Source organism: Rhinatrema bivittatum, chromosome 4 (assembly GCF_901001135.1).
Source record: "Rhinatrema bivittatum chromosome 4, aRhiBiv1.1, whole genome shotgun sequence".
NCBI classification, from domain to species: Eukaryota; Metazoa; Chordata; class Amphibia; order Gymnophiona; family Rhinatrematidae; genus Rhinatrema; species Rhinatrema bivittatum.
Genome location: NC_042618.1, coordinates 26,094,986 through 26,112,078, shown reverse-complemented (window position 1 = coordinate 26,112,078; position 17,093 = coordinate 26,094,986). Strand labels below are relative to the sequence as shown.

Here is a 17,093-nt window from a genome sequence, read left to right as displayed (position 1 = left end):
ACAAACTATGTTGCGGCACACTGCGCCGGTCTTTCACTGACACGCAGATGTCTGAACAAGTCTGGACTAAAAAGGGCAGAGTATATCAACTGGAGATGAATATAACGTGGAAAGCAATAATGAAATCATAGATGGTAAGTCAAACCAGTTATCTATGGGACCTAGGGATAAATGATCATCTTAATTAATCATATAATGGATATGAGAGAACTGGGAATAGCAGCAAAACTTTAGTATTTTAAATTAATGTGGTGTGTAACATGTAGGTGTACGTAGATGTATGCAGATATCCAAATCATGGCATTTGCAGAATGGCATATGGGCTTGGAGTATATGGCAATCAATTATCACTGGCATTCGACAAAGCATAGTGTGGTGTAATGCATAACAATTAGTCTTTGTGTAAAGAGCTGACAATAATTGGGAATGGATCTAATCTGATCAGGGCAATAAGATTCACACAATCATGAGAACTGCATTAATGTAGAGTACAACAACATAAAGGCAAAATATAATCAAGCAAGAGTAATAAAGTTCAATGATGAGTGACAGATGAATTCTGTGTTAAGGCCGAGACTTCCATAGAAGGGATGGGAAGAATGGAGTGAGTCCCATAAATGTTGTTTTCACGCTTTCAGTGAGATGTATCAACTTTTCATTCATCACGGCCTAATGAGGATATGTGCTTCTTTAATAGTTTCAGATACCTAATATGGTAAAGTAGCATAAAAGCAAATTAAGCATTTAAAGAAAAGTCATCTGCGGTAAGCTAAACCACAAATAACGAATATTTCAGACATTACATTAAACATAAGTCACACTAGACTGACACATATTCATCCATCCAACAAATATACATTCCTTGTCTTCATTACAGAGGACGATCAACAGATAACATATAATTTGAGCTCAAAATTCGTATCAAAATATGGACCAAAAGAAAAGTGGATCAAAAATCAAAAATGTGTATGAAAAATAAAAGTTCAGAATTCTGTCAAAAAGGTAGAAGTCCTATCGAAAAGGTAGAAGTCCTTGAAGACCTGAAAAGTAAATACTAGCATACAATTGAAATATCAAATTAACAAATATTGTACATATAGATTTCCAACCAATAATATTAAATAAATTTAATCAATAATGTTCTGAGCTTATAGTCAATGTATCATATCAAATAATTAAAATAATTAGAACTCAAATATCAAATAATTAATACTTAAATATGCTACATTTTAAACTAGAAACTATTTCTCCTTTTTTTTTTCTTCCGTTCGTAGCACAGCTAGTGCTGGCAGAACAGATAAGCTGTACTCTGCAGGTTTGCAAGAGACAACTTCCCTTTTTTTTTCTGTTAAGATACAGTTTGACTCTTTAGTTAAAAAGTCCTTTCAAATTCATAATTCTCCTCTCAGAATCATAATTCAGCAGCTCAGACTCTAAATTTTAACACTAGTATATATTCTTGTCAGTACTCAAGTTCAGTATTAAAGGAATGTGAAGTCAGTAACGTAATAAAGAATCAGTATGTAAAGTTGAGAGCAAAGGGGATTTATTTTGGTGGGAGGTGTATCTCGCTCCCCCCCTTGATCCCTCTTTTACCACAAATGTACAGTTCAAAGCAGAAAGGAAATAACATGTTGTAAGAGGAAGGTATCGCATGCGCTTGGTGAACACCTTAATAAAAATACATTCACATTGAAAAGAGGAACTTAAACTTATAACTTAAAACTATATGGTACCATTTAAAAATTAACTTACTTATACTAAACATGCTTACACTAAAATAAACCTGCAAATGGTAACACAAATAAATCTTAATAGCTTGAACAATAAGACCAATAAATACATTAATATGGGAAGCCTAGCAACCTGTTATATCTGTCCACAAGCTTGTTACTTTTAGGGCGTTAAACATCTGTGATGGCACTACAAAAGTTCTCAATCAGATAACAACTGACTGACCACATGCATCTGATCCCAGTGCACGGCTGCTGTCTTCTGTAGTAGGGACAGCACGTAATTAGTCAGACAAAGTCTATAGAGACATATCTATTTTTGGATTTTATATACCGGAGGATTTTATATACCGGGGGTTCCTGTATACAACGCGTGTCACTCCGGCTTACATGACAGACATCGGGAAGGCTGGCAAGGATTTACTGGTCTTATGTACACAAATATCCTAGGTAAGCAAATTCTTATCTTAGTTTCTTTGTCCTGAAATGAATATTGCAGTAAAGCAAGCAATAGCTATAAAAATAAGGCTCAGAATAAGGAGATCATCCTAAAGGATGGTCTTACTAAATGTGGTTCCATTTAAAACTGTGTTTCATATTAAGTTCACATTGTGTTCTGTCCAAGCTTCACTAAGGTGGCCATGTAAGGTCCTACATACGCAGATACCTTCTCTGATAGGTGTGAACTCACTTTATCTGGGGACATGCGCTCTAAAAGCTCAGGTTTCCTGTAACGGAATACAAGGGCCCATGAAAGGCACTTCTTCCAGATGTTTTCAGCTTGCCCCATTACTTGGCGTAATCTGGTTTGAAACAGACCATTATATTGTCTCACCAAATCATTTATTTCACGCCGACACTGTTTCTGTTTATTATGCCACTGCGATGTCAGTAGTGATGTTATCTGGCCCAAGGTCATGCATCTGGTCATGCATTTGGAAGCGTGGTTACGGCTTCCAGCACTCCGAACAGTGTTCAGAGCAATTGCAGTCAGAGATCCTTCTAGAGGACAGACTCTCTTCTGTGGGCTTAAGGCAAGTGTCCATCCATGAAATGAATCAACCCAAATAGTGACATAGAAAAATGAATGATCTAATTTAGCAATTTTGGCTGCTGGAGGACCAGCGGCAGCTGAAGTTACAGAAGTTACAGTGACTAGTTCAGTTTCCTCACTACTTTCCGTATTCTCATCGCTATCTGTAATCAAAATAGGCATGGATCGGGGGCAGGGAGTGTGTGACAGGTCAAAAGGTTCAGGAATTAATGGCAGTTCAGGAATCTCAGAAGGTGGTGATAATACTGGAGGTGGCGGTGTAGGAGGAGGTGAAGGAGGAGGAGAGGGAAGAGGTGTGGGAGGAGATGGTGGACGAGGGGGTGATGAATCTTCTGGCACAAGAATAGTACTCAGTGCAGAATCTACTGGCATTCCAGTGTCTGCTGAATTGTGCATATCTACAATTGCTGGGCTTTCTACTGGGTCTACTAACCACATGCCGTATTCCTCAAATGCAGGAACAGCATCTTCAAAGAGGTCATCTTCAATCTCAACTGTACTGAGTTGGGGTGTGCTTGTGGGAACTGTGGGACTTACTTGGGGTTCTCCTTCCCTTTCTGAAGGTACAGCAGGATCTGTATGTAAATTACCCACTGCAGTCACTGTTTCTTCAGACTCTAAACAATCACGAACATATAGTGAATCATATGGGGGTGGTGACACCTCTCCGTCACCAGTAATAGCTGCTAAATATGTTCCTGTCATAACGAACCATCTGGACACTAGTATATGGTCCGCTAGCCTCTTATTGTATCTTGCCCTTGGTTTGCTATATCTGTTCTTAAAATAGGCTATTAGCTGTGTGAGCGTGGACGGGTCAAGGGAGCCCCCTATTGGCCATTCTAGGGAACTATCCCTTGCTGCCCACGCAACCCACTTAGAGTGGCATTTGCGAATTAACTTTTCATTGGGCTTATGCAGAGCAATGACTCTGCTCAGGGGACATGACGGACAGACCTCCCCTGCTATCTTGGGACCTCTTAATATTGCAGACCAAAACTGCGACATAATTATTAATAATAAATTTCGTGTAGCCACTCCCTTATGAGAAAGAGTGGTTCAACCTTACCTTAATTGTAGTTTTCACCGTATCGTGAATTCACGCTTCCGGTGTGCTGTACTTCTTCAAACACGAAGGTATTCACAGCGGGACAGGGAGAGACAGCCTGCAGACAACTATCTAACTATCTAACTATCTATCTAACTATCTAACTAAAGACCTATCTACTCCTTTTCGTTCCGTTCGACTGGTTACCTGTTCCTACTTAAATTACTTGGGCTCCAGTGCGTTACCGCCGAAACAACCGGGATAGGGCCAAAAGGCAGCGTCAAGTCTGCCAATTGTTTTCGAACTTATTAGTACACTAACGGAAAAACCTATGACTCACTCGTATAAGACAAGTTTTTACTTACCTTTCCAGACTGTGTGGCCAGCTCCAAGTACGTATTCCTTGGAATGCTGGATCTGAAGGCTTCTTATTTCTGGCGGTACGTATTCCCGCTTCTGGATCCACCTGACACTCCGTCCCTGTACGTGTTCCCTCGGGGGTTCCAGGTAAAAAGTCCCAGGTGGTGTGTCGCAGTATTCAACTTGGCTTATTGATTGGTACTGTACAAGATCTGCCAGATAGCAGTGCGCGCTAAGGTCTAGGAGATATTGGTGGAGAGATAATAAAAGTTAATGAACAGTTTTTTTTTCTTTTCTTTGAGAGTAAGACTTACTTCCTCAAAGTGGTTACTGAAGTGCTTCAGGGCTCAAAAATCTCAAAGTAGATTCAGGATGCTTCAGGGCAGTTTTCCGCTCCCGATCAACGGCACCCTCACTTCCTTCGATGCTGGCAATGAGGTATCCCTGAAGGTGTGCTAGCCCGCGATACCCGCATCAGGCATTAGGCTTTCCTTTCCGTCTTCCGGCTCGAAGGACCATATGTTTTCTGCTGGTAATCGGGAAGCACCTTCAGACAGCTTTTTGATCTAAAAGGCAAATTTATTGATAGCAATACAAAGACAATATATAAAAAGAAACAAGGAAAAGAGGAAGTCGTTGTTTCCTGGAGACGCAGGTCTGTGTCAACTGGGTAATCAGCTTGCTTCTCAGCTCTGGACTGCTCGGGTTGAGACTTTTAAACTTTTTTCATTGTCCAATAGAAATACATTGATGCACATCCTGGGTGTATTAATTTCAGTCAATATCCAATTATGAACGTAGCTTTATTGTCCAATCAGGTACCGTCTCTGGGGTGTTGCCATCTTCCGGCAATGAGCTTTGCCAAAGCACATGGTGGTGAAATATGTTGCCAGCAGAATCAGGAAATACACATTCAGGCTTAAGGCCTATATACAACGTACAAATAGGTAGAGCTAGATAAAAGTATCCTTCAGTGTAAATTCTCATCTGGCCAAGGTAGTCGTTTTCCTCTGAGACAGAGTGTTGGCCTGTATATTTCTGGGTTATTATGATTCATATTTGTGCTTTCAGTGGTAAAACATGAGATATCGCTCTACAAATCTGTGATTATATCCTTCCTCTTTATTTGATTGATTGTCTCTTTGATGGTTGAATATTTCACCGCCTTCTGCTATCTGAAACTCAGAAGAGACCAAGGACTTATGATTCTCATATCTCCTTATTGACTGAGACAGATTTGTTTTCCACTCCACTCAGGGAGATGGCCATGTGGGAGATGTCCATCAAGAATCCATTCAGGTTGGGAAATTCATCAATTCTCATCACTTAAAATTGGGGGTTGTTGCGCATCCCAGTATCGGATCTCTGGCCCTCACAGCTCAAATGATGAGAAGATAGTCCTGCAACCCCTGTCTTGTACGCTTTTAGTTTCCAGGAAGGATTCCACAAGGAGAAAGCAGAATTGCTTATCTGCAACAGGTGTTCTTCGAGGACATCAGGCCTCTCAAAACCTGTCCACCTACCCTTGGAATTGGTGTCTTCAGCCTAAAATAAATTATAGACTGAAGGGGGCATCGCATGCTGCACATTTCCATTAGAGCCTGTTTAATGCTTTTAGAAACTTTGAATTCAAACTTCCATGCCAGGCTCCATTCTGTGATGTCACCCATGTGTAAAAACTGGCATTCTGCTGTCCCCTGAACACCTGTTTCAGGTAAGAAACTCTGCTTTATTCTAGGTTTGACTGAAATTACTGGATCCTATGCATTTAACAGAATGTCCCATATAACAACCATCTAACTTGCATATTCCTTTGCCTAAAATCCTTTATAAGTGTGTCACGTCTAGTCATATTGGCCAGAGATTTCAGTGCCAGCAAAAATAAGAGGCAAGCTTATCTAGCATCTTATTCCAAAGGAAAGCTTTTAGACACAAGTCCATTGATATGAACACTAGCCAATGGCTTATCATAAAGTAACCTTTATCTGAATGATAAAATATGGGACATAATTTAACTTTAGCACTGCAATTAGAAACCCCTGTTCCATTAAATCAAGTGTATTTTCGAACTTTTGATTCACTGGGGGACTGGGGGATCATTTAAATTAAAAATAGCTCATTCCACAAGGAAATACTAGTATTAAAGTTAGAAAGTTATTAGATGTTGGAAGAGGATCCCAGTTCCACATCATTTGGGATCCTCTCCCAACATCTCAAATATATTTCATAAGAAGATTAAAAATTGCTATGCTCGGTCACACCAAGATCCATTGGGCCCAGCATCATGTCTCTGACAGAGCCCAAGCCAGGTCGCAGGTACCTGGAAGATCCCATAAAGTAGATCTAATTCCTGTTCTTCATGCCCAGGGATAGCAATGGCTTTTTTTAGTCTACTTGGCTAATAATGTTATTTACCCATTATACCCAACTCATGATTTGATAAACTTCTATCATGCCCCGTCTCTGCTTTTTCTTAGTCTTTTCTGGCCTGTCTAACTGCTGTTTTACATCTAACTTGCCAGTACTTATGCTCTTGCCTATTTTCTTCATTTGAGTGTGCTTTCCATTGTTTGAACAATGGCTTTAACCGCCTACTTTTGGCTTTAACTGCCTACTTACCTCACCATTAAACCACTCTGGCAGTCATTTGGTTTTCTATGACCTTTTTTAATGCAAGGAATGCATTTTATCTGGGCTTCCAAAATGTTTTTAAAACATGTTCACTCCTCATACAAAGTTTTAACTCCTTTTCATTTTTTTATAACTAATTTCCTCATTCTATCTAGACTCCCTTTTGAAAATTGAATATGCTACTGTAGTAGTTTTACTTAATGTACTTCCACCAGTGATTGCCAGATTTTCTAACATTAATTCTAGCATTCCATGGTGGAATGAAATTGTCTTGATTTAAATGAATTACTGTGTGTACAACTGTTGCTAACCAGCATCCTGGCCAGAGTTCTTATATCAAAATTTAACAGTGTTAACGGCCAGAAAGAACCACAATCCAAATTTTTGTTTTTTTAATAACAAGGATGTTAGAATCTCACAGAATCAGACAATTTATCTTGATTGAAACAATTTCACAATTACATACGTATTGGTTTGTTAGCTGGAAACTCTTGAGTTTTATATAATTCTGAAGGCAGGGAATTTAAGCCTGGAGACTTCCCATTTAAGTGAGTTAATAGCTTTTATAATGTCTTTGACAAAAGGCTTTCTATCAGCTATCTCATTTCCGAAAGTTTCCTACAGGAACACTGCCTCCATCTTTGTTCAATGTATATAAATCAAAAAATTATTTAAACCCTTTATTGATTACCTTGAGGGGTGACAGAATGACACCAGCGTTACCTTTTAATCTCACTGAAAAAGTATGCCAGGAGCTTATCTGTTTTATTTCTGTATTCATAAACTTTTACTTTCTGCTGCTAATAAGTTCTCCGTTGTATTTAGCATTTCATATTTCAGATTGACTTGTTTAATTTCCTCCTGGTTGCTGGCATTTTTATCATTTAATACTTTCTTTACCTTCATCACAGTCAGTCATCTTTATTTTTTTTGTGACGGACAGGAGATTATCTGACCTCTCAAAACTGTTTTATTTGCATCCCATTGGTTTCCATTGAAGGTTTGTTTTCTGTTGAGTACAGCTTTGTCCTCTGAAAGTGCTTTTTAAGATAGCATATAATCAATTTAGGTGCATTCTCCTTCCTAGCTGATATTTCAGTCTTGAGCAGTGAGTGATCAGAAGTACTCTGCCTAGATATTGTATATTAAATAGTTGCTACGTAAAACACATTTACAGCAACGAGACGTTGAAAAGCATGAATAGTCTTGGGTGTCTGGATTTTTAAAAAATCTTTACACCTCTGTATCCCAGAGAGGTCTCTGAGTCCAAAAGTGCTGATTTTGAGGATTTCCTGATATCAGCAATGCTCAATCTGAGCCATGTATTCTCCCTGACTGTGTTGAAATCTGCAATCAGAAACACGTTTTCCTGTGGATTTTCTGCTGCTATGCTCCATATTTTATGACACATGTCATTACTCAATAGCAGAAGAGCATAAGTGAAGTGTTCACCATTAAGAAGTTCCAGATACCATCCTTAAGAGTCAGACTTCAGTTTAATATTTGCAATACATGGTCTTTTGGCTCAGGCAAGCAGCTCCCCTGGAGTTACTTGTAAAAGCCAAGTGTAGCATTTGATCTGCCCATCTATTTCTCAGCAGGATAATTTTCTTCTTAGTTAAATGAGTTTCTTGTGTGTAAAAAAAAAAAAAAAAAATCCAAGTTTTGCTTTTTAAGGTATTCAATATTATGGTTCTTTTTACCTAATCATTGAGACCCTTAACATTACATAATACAATATTTAAGACATTCATTATTATTTATATTACTTACTTACGATATCTTTTTCATCAGAATTATATCTGTTTATGTGGAATAGATGCAACTTGTCGTCTTTACTCAAACAATGCAGCTCCAGTTAAACTGACTTAAGCAATACAAAACTACCCTCCCGGCCTACCCTGCTCTCATCCAACCAGAAAATTTCCAAAATCCCCAAAGCTAACATTACGCCAAGTGCAAATGTGGCTTCTCAGCATTCCTAAATAAGTTTTCAATCACTGTCTCAATGTCCTGGGTGTGTCACCGCCAATACAAACTTTTCCCTTGCTCCGTTTTCTTTCAAACTAAGTCTTACAGATATCACTTTGCATGGTAGGCAGGTTTAGACTCATGAACAATGTAAGGCTTCTTCCGAGCTTGTAAAAGTAAATAAATAAATGGCCGCCTTCTTCTCATGCTCCAGTCTTAAACAAACAGGAAAACACATTGCAAATAGCCCTTTTAAGATTTCTGTGCTGTTTCCACCGTTGTCACCGTACCTCCATAGAGAAATCTGAGGAAATTACTACTTTTGCAGAATTAAACATTAAAGGCCTTTTTTTTTCTAGCCAGTAAAAAGAATCTTGGTTTTATCTCTAAAATTCAGAAACATGGCGACTATAGGCCTTGGTGTGGCTCCAGGTGGAGAGGCAGTGTCAGGAGACTGATGAGCTCTTTTAGTTATTAATGATTTTAAAACATCCTGGCCATCAAACAACATTTTGTCCAATTTTCAGAAAACTCCGTATCTGAGTTCCTTCTGGGATTCCCACTATGCAGATGATATTCCACCTGGTGCATTTCTGCAGATCTACTTTAATTTGTGCCTCTGCTTAATTAGCTTAAGAACATAAGAAAATGCCATACTGGGTCAGACCAAGGGTCCATCAAGCCCAGCATCCTGTTTCCAACAGTGGCCAATCCAGGCCATAAGAACCTGGCAAGTTCCCAAAAACTAAGTCTATTCCATGTTACCGTTGCTAGTAATAGCAGTGGCTATTTTCTAAGTCAACTTAATTAATAGCAGGTAATGGACTTCTCCTCCAAGAACTTATTCAATCCTTTTTTAAACACAGCTATACTAACTGCACTAACCACATCCTCTGGCAACAAATTCCAGAGTTTAATTGTGCGTTGAGTAAAAAAGAACTTTCTCAGATTAGTTTTAAATGTGCCCCATGCTAACTTCATGGAGTGCCCCCTAGTCTTTCTGCTATCCGAAAGAGTAAATAAACGATTCACATCTACCTGTTCTAGACCTCTCATGATTTTAAACATCTCTATCATATCCCCCCTCAGCCATCTCTTCTCCAAGCTGAAAAGTCCTAACCTCTTTAGTCTTTCCTCATAGGGGAGCTGTTCCATTCCCCTTATCATTTTGGTAGCCCTTCTCTGTACCTTCTCAATCGCAATTATAACTTTATTGAGATGCGGCGACCAGAATTGTACACAGTATTCAAGGTGCGGTCTCACCATGGAGCGATTCAGAGGCATTATGACATTTTCCGTTTTATTCATCATTCCCTTTCTAATAATTCCCAACATTCTGTTTGCTTTTTTGACTGCTGCAGCACACTGCACCGACGATTTCAATGTGTTATCCACTATGACACCTAGATCTCTTTCTTGGGTTGTAGCACCTAATATGGAACCCAACATTGTGTAATTGTAGCATGGGTTATTTTTCCCTATATGCATCACCCTGCACCTATCCACATTAAATTTCATCTGCCATTTCGATGCCCAATTTTCCAGTCTCACAAGGTCTTCTTGCAATTTATCACAATCTGCTTGTGATTTAACTACTCTGAACAATTTTGTGTCATCTGCAAATCTGATTATCTCACTCGTCGTATTTCTTTCCAGATCATTTTCGCTTCCCCAGACCGCCCAAATTTATCCTCCAGGACTGAAATTCTTCCTTCTGCCTCTCCCTTTATTTTGTCTTATCCATATCTCCACAATAAGCCCATTCATTGTTACTTGGGGGCTGAATTTTCAAAATCATTTATGTGCATAAAACAAAACACACATGTATGTGAGTAAATTGTTTGATATAAAATTGCCTGTAGGTTTGTGTGCATAAAATTATGCACATAGCCAATTTTGCACATACTTTTAGGTACACAAAAGAGGCATTTTGTGGGCAGAGTTGTAATTTACATGCATACTTTTCATTTTAAAAAGTGTGCATATAAATGCATATGCACAAGTTGTTACAGAAAGCAGGTATTCCTTCATGCATGTGAGTTTCTGCATGTACTTTGACAGAATTTGAAAGTGAACTTGCGAGCATAATTGCCACAAAGGCTATGTGAGATGTTATGAAATTACCCTCTTAATATCTTTTGATATTATTTTATGGTAGGAGTGGCCAACTCCTGTCCTCAAGAGCCGCAAACAGGCCTTGTTTTCAGGATATCCATAGTGAATATGCATGAGATTTGCATTCAGTGGAAGCAGGGCATGCAAATCTTTCTCATGCATGTTCATTATGGATAATTTGAAAAGCAGGCTTGTTTGTGGCTCTTAAGGACCAGAGTTCACCATCCCTGTTTTGTGGCAACCAAGTTTAGATTTGTATTGTCCCCCTGGGAATCCCCAGCCATTAACTTCTGTGTCAGGCCCCACTGCTTCCTCACCTGCATGCATCAAAGGTGGTGTCAGCGATTCCAGCCTGCCAAAACCTTCTGGCTTTCTTGCAAATTTGCCCAGCACCTGCTGAGTTTCAAGTTAGGTATTTTTCTTCCCCGTGCTGTACTCTACATTGGGTTTGGCCCCCTATTTAGTCGGATACAGTGAGGAAAAGTATTTAAATGCGACTTCCTCTCAGAACTCCTGTAAGCGTGTTGTCCTGCTGAGGTGACCTTTGTGTGAGCCACTTTCGTGGAGTAAAAAGAATGATGCTTTATCCATCTGCTGGAGTACCGAGACAGGATACGGCGCTTCATAGGCAAGTTAGACCTCATTTTGCTCCTCAGTTGGGACTGGGGTCAGAATAATAGTTTGGTCTTCATTTTTGTGTGATACTACAGTGGAATCGTGCAGCTGGCGGCAGTATCACGTGGTGAATTCGGTACTGAGGTACTGACAGAGCTGCATACAGTGGTATTCACACATTGAGAACGCCATGCTTTATGAAGCAGACAGGATCATCAGACATTTTATGTGCTGCCTGCTTTGGTATCCTCTTCTAGATTGTTTTATTCAAATCTTTATGGCCCTTTGGTATTAAAAGTACTCCAGAAATAAAGAGTAGCAGAGCCCTAGGTGCTCTGTGGAGGTGATGTGTATTGGAGCTTTTACTTTGTGGATGGTGGGGAGTGCACCTCTAGCTGTTGGCAAAGCAGCATTCATAGGTTAGCCTCAGAGATGCCTTATCCTTATCCCTACGCGCTGTAAGCTAAGGACCAAGGCTGCTGATACCGGGTGGAGAAAACTTAAAGGACAGTGAAACAGAATTTCTGTTTTAGTAATAATCAATCCAACATAGCCAGCTTACTACTGCTGATGGCACAGGGCAGTACATGTCCCATCTTTGCTTAGCAACCTATGCACTTTACTTTTGACAGCTCATGACGTGTATGTATCATGTTATAGAAATCTTACTTTTTATTAAGTTGCCTCAACAAAAGTTAAAAAGGAAATTAATTTTAATAAAATGTTTTTTGCAGGTACCCCAACCTGGACTTTGGGTGGAAAAAATCTATTGACAGCAAAACCTTTGCCTCGATTCCCAGCTCCTCCTTGGCCAAGAATGAGAATTACTGTAAGCAGAGCACAACTGTTGTCCCTGAAAATGCTGCACATCAGGATCCTATTCAAACCTCTACAGAAATTAATGACCAAACCTCTGTGAACGGCAAGCCCTTGGTCAGCGAGTCGCCCTGCAAGCGCCAGACTGATGATGTCTCGGAGCTTGCAGCAGTTAATGGTGTTTCTTGTCCTAAATATTTTGCCAGTGGCAAATGTGATTTGGTTAGCAAAGACTTGTACGCAGAAAATCATCTGGATTCCTGCGGACAGGGAATGCCAGTGCAATCAACTACCTCGTTTCCCTTTCAGAATTTGCATAGTAGTGAGAAGCAGCCCCAGGCCAGCAATGAATGTATTGTACTGAGTAATAAGTACCTTGATGGAGTTGATCATAAATCTACCTCAGATGAATGCCCCGGGCTGGCCAGCACTTTGAAAGCCCTTCACGTTTCAGAAGACCCCAGGGGTCATGGAAATGGCCCTTCCAGGGGGTGCTCCTCAAAGACCCTTGGCCCAAATCCCGGCCTTATCCTCCAAGCCTTGACACTCTCAAACGCCAGCGATGGGTTTAATCTGGAGCGGCTCGAGATGCTCGGCGATTCCTTCCTGAAACACGCAATCACCACCTACCTGTTCTGCACGTACCCAGATGCTCACGAGGGCCGCTTGTCGTATATGAGAAGCAAGAAGGTAAGTCATTAACATGGTTATATTTACTGTATTCACATACCCTCACCACCTGTCCAAAGAAACGTCAGAATGGGGTTCAGTGAACAAGTTCAGAATTAACAAAATTCAGAAAACGAATTTCTCCTAAATCTTTTGTTTGTCATGAGCAAGAGTCGTCAAAATATAGTGACTTGTGTGAAAATGTACGTTCAGTCATTTTTTGGATCATACGGATTTTATATTTTCAAAGCGGTATTCAGTACTTACATTTTCTGCTGATCACTGTTTTCGCTGCAGGCATAATGAAGTAATTTTTGTATAATAATCTTCCCACTACTTTACCTCAAGTGTACTAGCTGTTCTCATTAATGTTCCTTTCCCCATGTCGCCACTTTCTCCTGCTTTCTCTAGTTTGATCTTTTTTTCTCTGTTCCTTTCTTCCTTGAGCTCCCCTCTCCTCCTCTCTTCGTTGCAACCAGTGAACCAAGAACATTTTCTAATTTGGGTAGCCTTAAAAGAAAACAAGGGTCTGGCAGGAATCTAGCAGCGCCTGGTGACCTTAAAAGCAGATTTGATTACTAGATTTCATCAGTTGGTAGCCAAATGGTCACAGAAGTTGAGGGATTTCTGTAACTGCCAAAAGCTTATTCTGCTTTCTCGGACAGCAAGCACCAAACAGATGCATTCTTCCCGAGCTTTCTGGAAAGGGCATAAGCCTTTTACTGGTCTGTGTCGACCATTGGATGCGGTTTTTCTTCTGTGGCACTGTAGAGCTCAAGAAACTGGGTTTTTTTTTCTCTTAGGCTCTTTGCCTAAAATAACCCCCACCTAGATCACCCTAATAAAGGCTTTTGGCACTTTTACGTTTTTCATTTTTTCTTTGTTCTGCTGAGCCAGCACACTATTTTATTGCATGTGGCTGCAACAGCAGATTGACCAGCCAAGCTTTCATCTCTTCAGACTGGCTTTGTGAGAATTTTTCTCTTTCTGTCCAGGAAGCTGGCCAGCAGATTCAAGTTCTGTCCTAATTGCAAACAAAAGATGTCCATTCCTTTTCATCCAGTCAGACCAGTCCATATCAACAGGTTGTGCACACCAACCAGCAGATGGAGACAGATCACAGGCTCGCTGATGTCGCTCCGTGCCGACACTAATTGCCAGCAGTCTCTGACCCTAACACATGGTAGACACGGCTGTGCAGTGGACTCGGGCCTGGTTGGCTGTTCAGGAAGTGATCTATGGAGCTCCTGAGGTGAAAGACAAGCCCTCCCTCCCTCAGTTGAACAGAGTCCTTGGTCCTTTTAGATCATAATTGGAAGCACAGTTCCAGAGGTGATAGCCTGTTGCTCACTCCCTCTGTTGAGCAGTTCAGGACCCAGGGCTTCTAGGAGGGTGAGGCTTAGGCTCTCCTCCACCCTCTTCTGTGTCTGCCCTTCCCTCCCTGACTGTGAGCTCCCCAGTTGCTGCTGTGTTTGCGCTGTCTGCTGAATCTGGCTGTGCCTTTAAGATGCTGGCTTGTGTACTTGGATTGATAAACTAAAGAAAAAAGGACAGCATAACCCATTGATATGGATTGGTCTGACTATTCAAGGAAAGGAATTTATCTGGAAAGAAGTAATTTCACCTTACTGACCATCACAAGGTTTTCTAGAAGTGTTGTGACATCTAGAGAAGATGTTACCAAGAGCAGTTAGGCATAGATTCCTCGTTTTCCCAGCTAATGACCTAAATTTCAGTTCCTTGAGGCTCATGTCAAAGGCGCAACCCAGGAACTCCAGAGCTGTATCATCCACTGGTAACTAGTCTACACCAAAGAGGCCCTCAGCCTCTTCAGCTGCTTGTCAGAAGAGAGCTCAGGAGCTGAGAGTAATCTCACTAACTTTGAACTACCGTCCCCATCTTGGAGGATTCATAGTGATCTGCCTAGCCAGCAGTGTTTCCTTCAAACCCTTCCCGAACCCTTCTTGCATCAAACGTAGCTCAAGGCCGCACCATTGAGGCCAGAAGAGCTCTAAGCCCCATATAGCTACTTGTCAGAACCTGGTATATTATTTGGACTGAATGTAAAGGATATAGGAAGAATCCCAGTCTGTTCTAGATGGTAGGGGTTATAAAGCTGAAATGTTGGTGTGGATGGGCAGACTAGATAGGCTGTGTGATCTTTTTGCTCTGGTATTTCTCTGTTTACGTGATCTCCCTGTAAGGAGAGAGTGAGGTTTTTTTTTTTGTCAGCTCTTGGCTCTCTGTAACCTCAGACAAGCTGGGTCCTCTGGATCATGAAGGAAGGCATCTTTTGGGAAGCCCTCCTTATCTCCTGTCTGAAAGAGCAGTCAAGCTCACTCAAGCCACAACCAGTTCAGGCTGGAAATCCCCAGAGTGGGGATTTTACGTTGCATATTTCTGAGTTACCATTGAGAGGTTTTTGCCCTTTTCCAGAAGCTCTAAAAGAATCTGTCTGTCCAGCACTGAGCAAGGTCAGGCAACTCGTGCGTGTGACTGAACTACTGTCTTCAGGGAAGACTTGTTGCAGGTATGCGTTATTGCCATTTTAGTAGGCAAAATGTATTTTTTTTTGTTGCCCAGTTCTAATACACCTTAGGACTCTGTTATAAGCTGCACTCTTCCCTTTAAAGCAATAATTGAGCAGAACTGAAAGGATGCTCTTTGTCACGGCTCCCTTTTATTTATTTATTTATTTATTTAATGAAAGCTTTTCTATACCGGCATTCATGATACAATCATATCATGCCGGTTTACAAAAAACAGGGGGTGCAATAACTTTGTTCTTTTAACAAGTGCAGAGGAAGCAAAAGTTACAATATCACAGGGTTGTTGAAACTGGGGGAGGAAGGAGACAAGGATAGACGAGAATAATAGAATCTTTACAGAGGTAAATTATTTACATTGTGCAGTAATGTCTCTTTATGTATATTAACATCCTACCCGCGTAACATCCTCCCTTGGTGAGGATGTTATGCGGGGAGCTGTGCTATCACACCTATAACACAGAACATGACAGCAGTGAAGGCCATGTGGCCCATGCACGTCTCCTGCCCATCCTTCCTCTCCCTCACAGATCCCTTCTGCTTGACACGTGCTCTCGTGTCGCCACCACCCCCTCTGGGAGGCTGGGCCATGCGTCTACCACTCTTTCTATAAAGAAATATTTTGGTAGACTCGGGGGAAAAATCTAAGGAGAAAAGGGGGGGGGAGGGGAGGATGCAAGGAACAGCCTCCCTGTGTAGATGGTGGAGAGAACAGTATCTGAATTCAGGAAAGCATGGGACAGGCACAGGGGGGATCTCAGAGAAGTGGTAAGGGTTGTAGAGATGACTCGGAGACACAGATGGGCAGACTGGATGGACCATATGGTTTTTATCTTGCCATCATGTTCTGTGTTATAGATTTACAGGCTGACGCAATATGAGTTTCATAGCTTCAAATCAAAGCACAGCCCACTTTTTTGGAGTTTTATGGAGTCAAATGAAATCAGGCTTCATGATTTTGTTTTGGGGGAGATAAGAGGAGGCAGCCTCCAGACCACTTTGCAGTTTTAGGTGATCCATTGTACAATCTGAGCAAATCTGATGTGTTTTATACCTAGAAAAGTGCAGGATTTTATCATGTTGATATATAATCAACAGAAAATAACAAGAAGTTTTGCTCCAATCGCGAGTGTATTTTTAAAGTTCACATGCTACAGAAATGCCCAAAACATTTGGATAAACCCAGTGACAGCGTGGCTGGTTGTCCTGCATTTGGAGGAACAGTCTCAAATTCTGGTTGTAAAAAAAAATTCCCAGTTTATTTTGCTGACCTGCAAAACAAAATCTGCTAATTCATTGTATTTTAATGGGGCTGTACACCTGTCCTATCTCCACATATGTTCCAAAAGGTCCCTGAAAATGGCCTTTGAAAGTTGATATCCCAGTAGACACTTTTTGTTTTTCAAGCAGCGAGTTCACTTTTCCAGCCTTCATGTCTGGCTCCGGTTTGTGCTCGTTCTTTTTTTTTTCTTTCCCTTCGCTCTTCTCTATTTTGATCTCTCTTCTCTCTTTTCTCTTCTCTTCTTTCAGTTGTA

At 40.8% G+C, this 17,093-nt stretch overlaps 1 protein-coding gene across 1 annotated transcript in view; it reads left to right on the top strand.

Annotated features, from left to right (window-relative positions):
- LOC115089278 (endoribonuclease Dicer-like) overlaps window positions 1-17,093 on the top strand; it is a 109,497-nt gene that overhangs the window by 34,100 nt on the left and 58,304 nt on the right. The window contains exon 6 of the mRNA XM_029597400.1: window positions 12,262-13,033. Coding sequence (XP_029453260.1) covers window positions 12,262-13,033 — 772 coding nt within the window. The remainder of the gene's footprint in view (window positions 1-12,261; window positions 13,034-17,093) is intronic.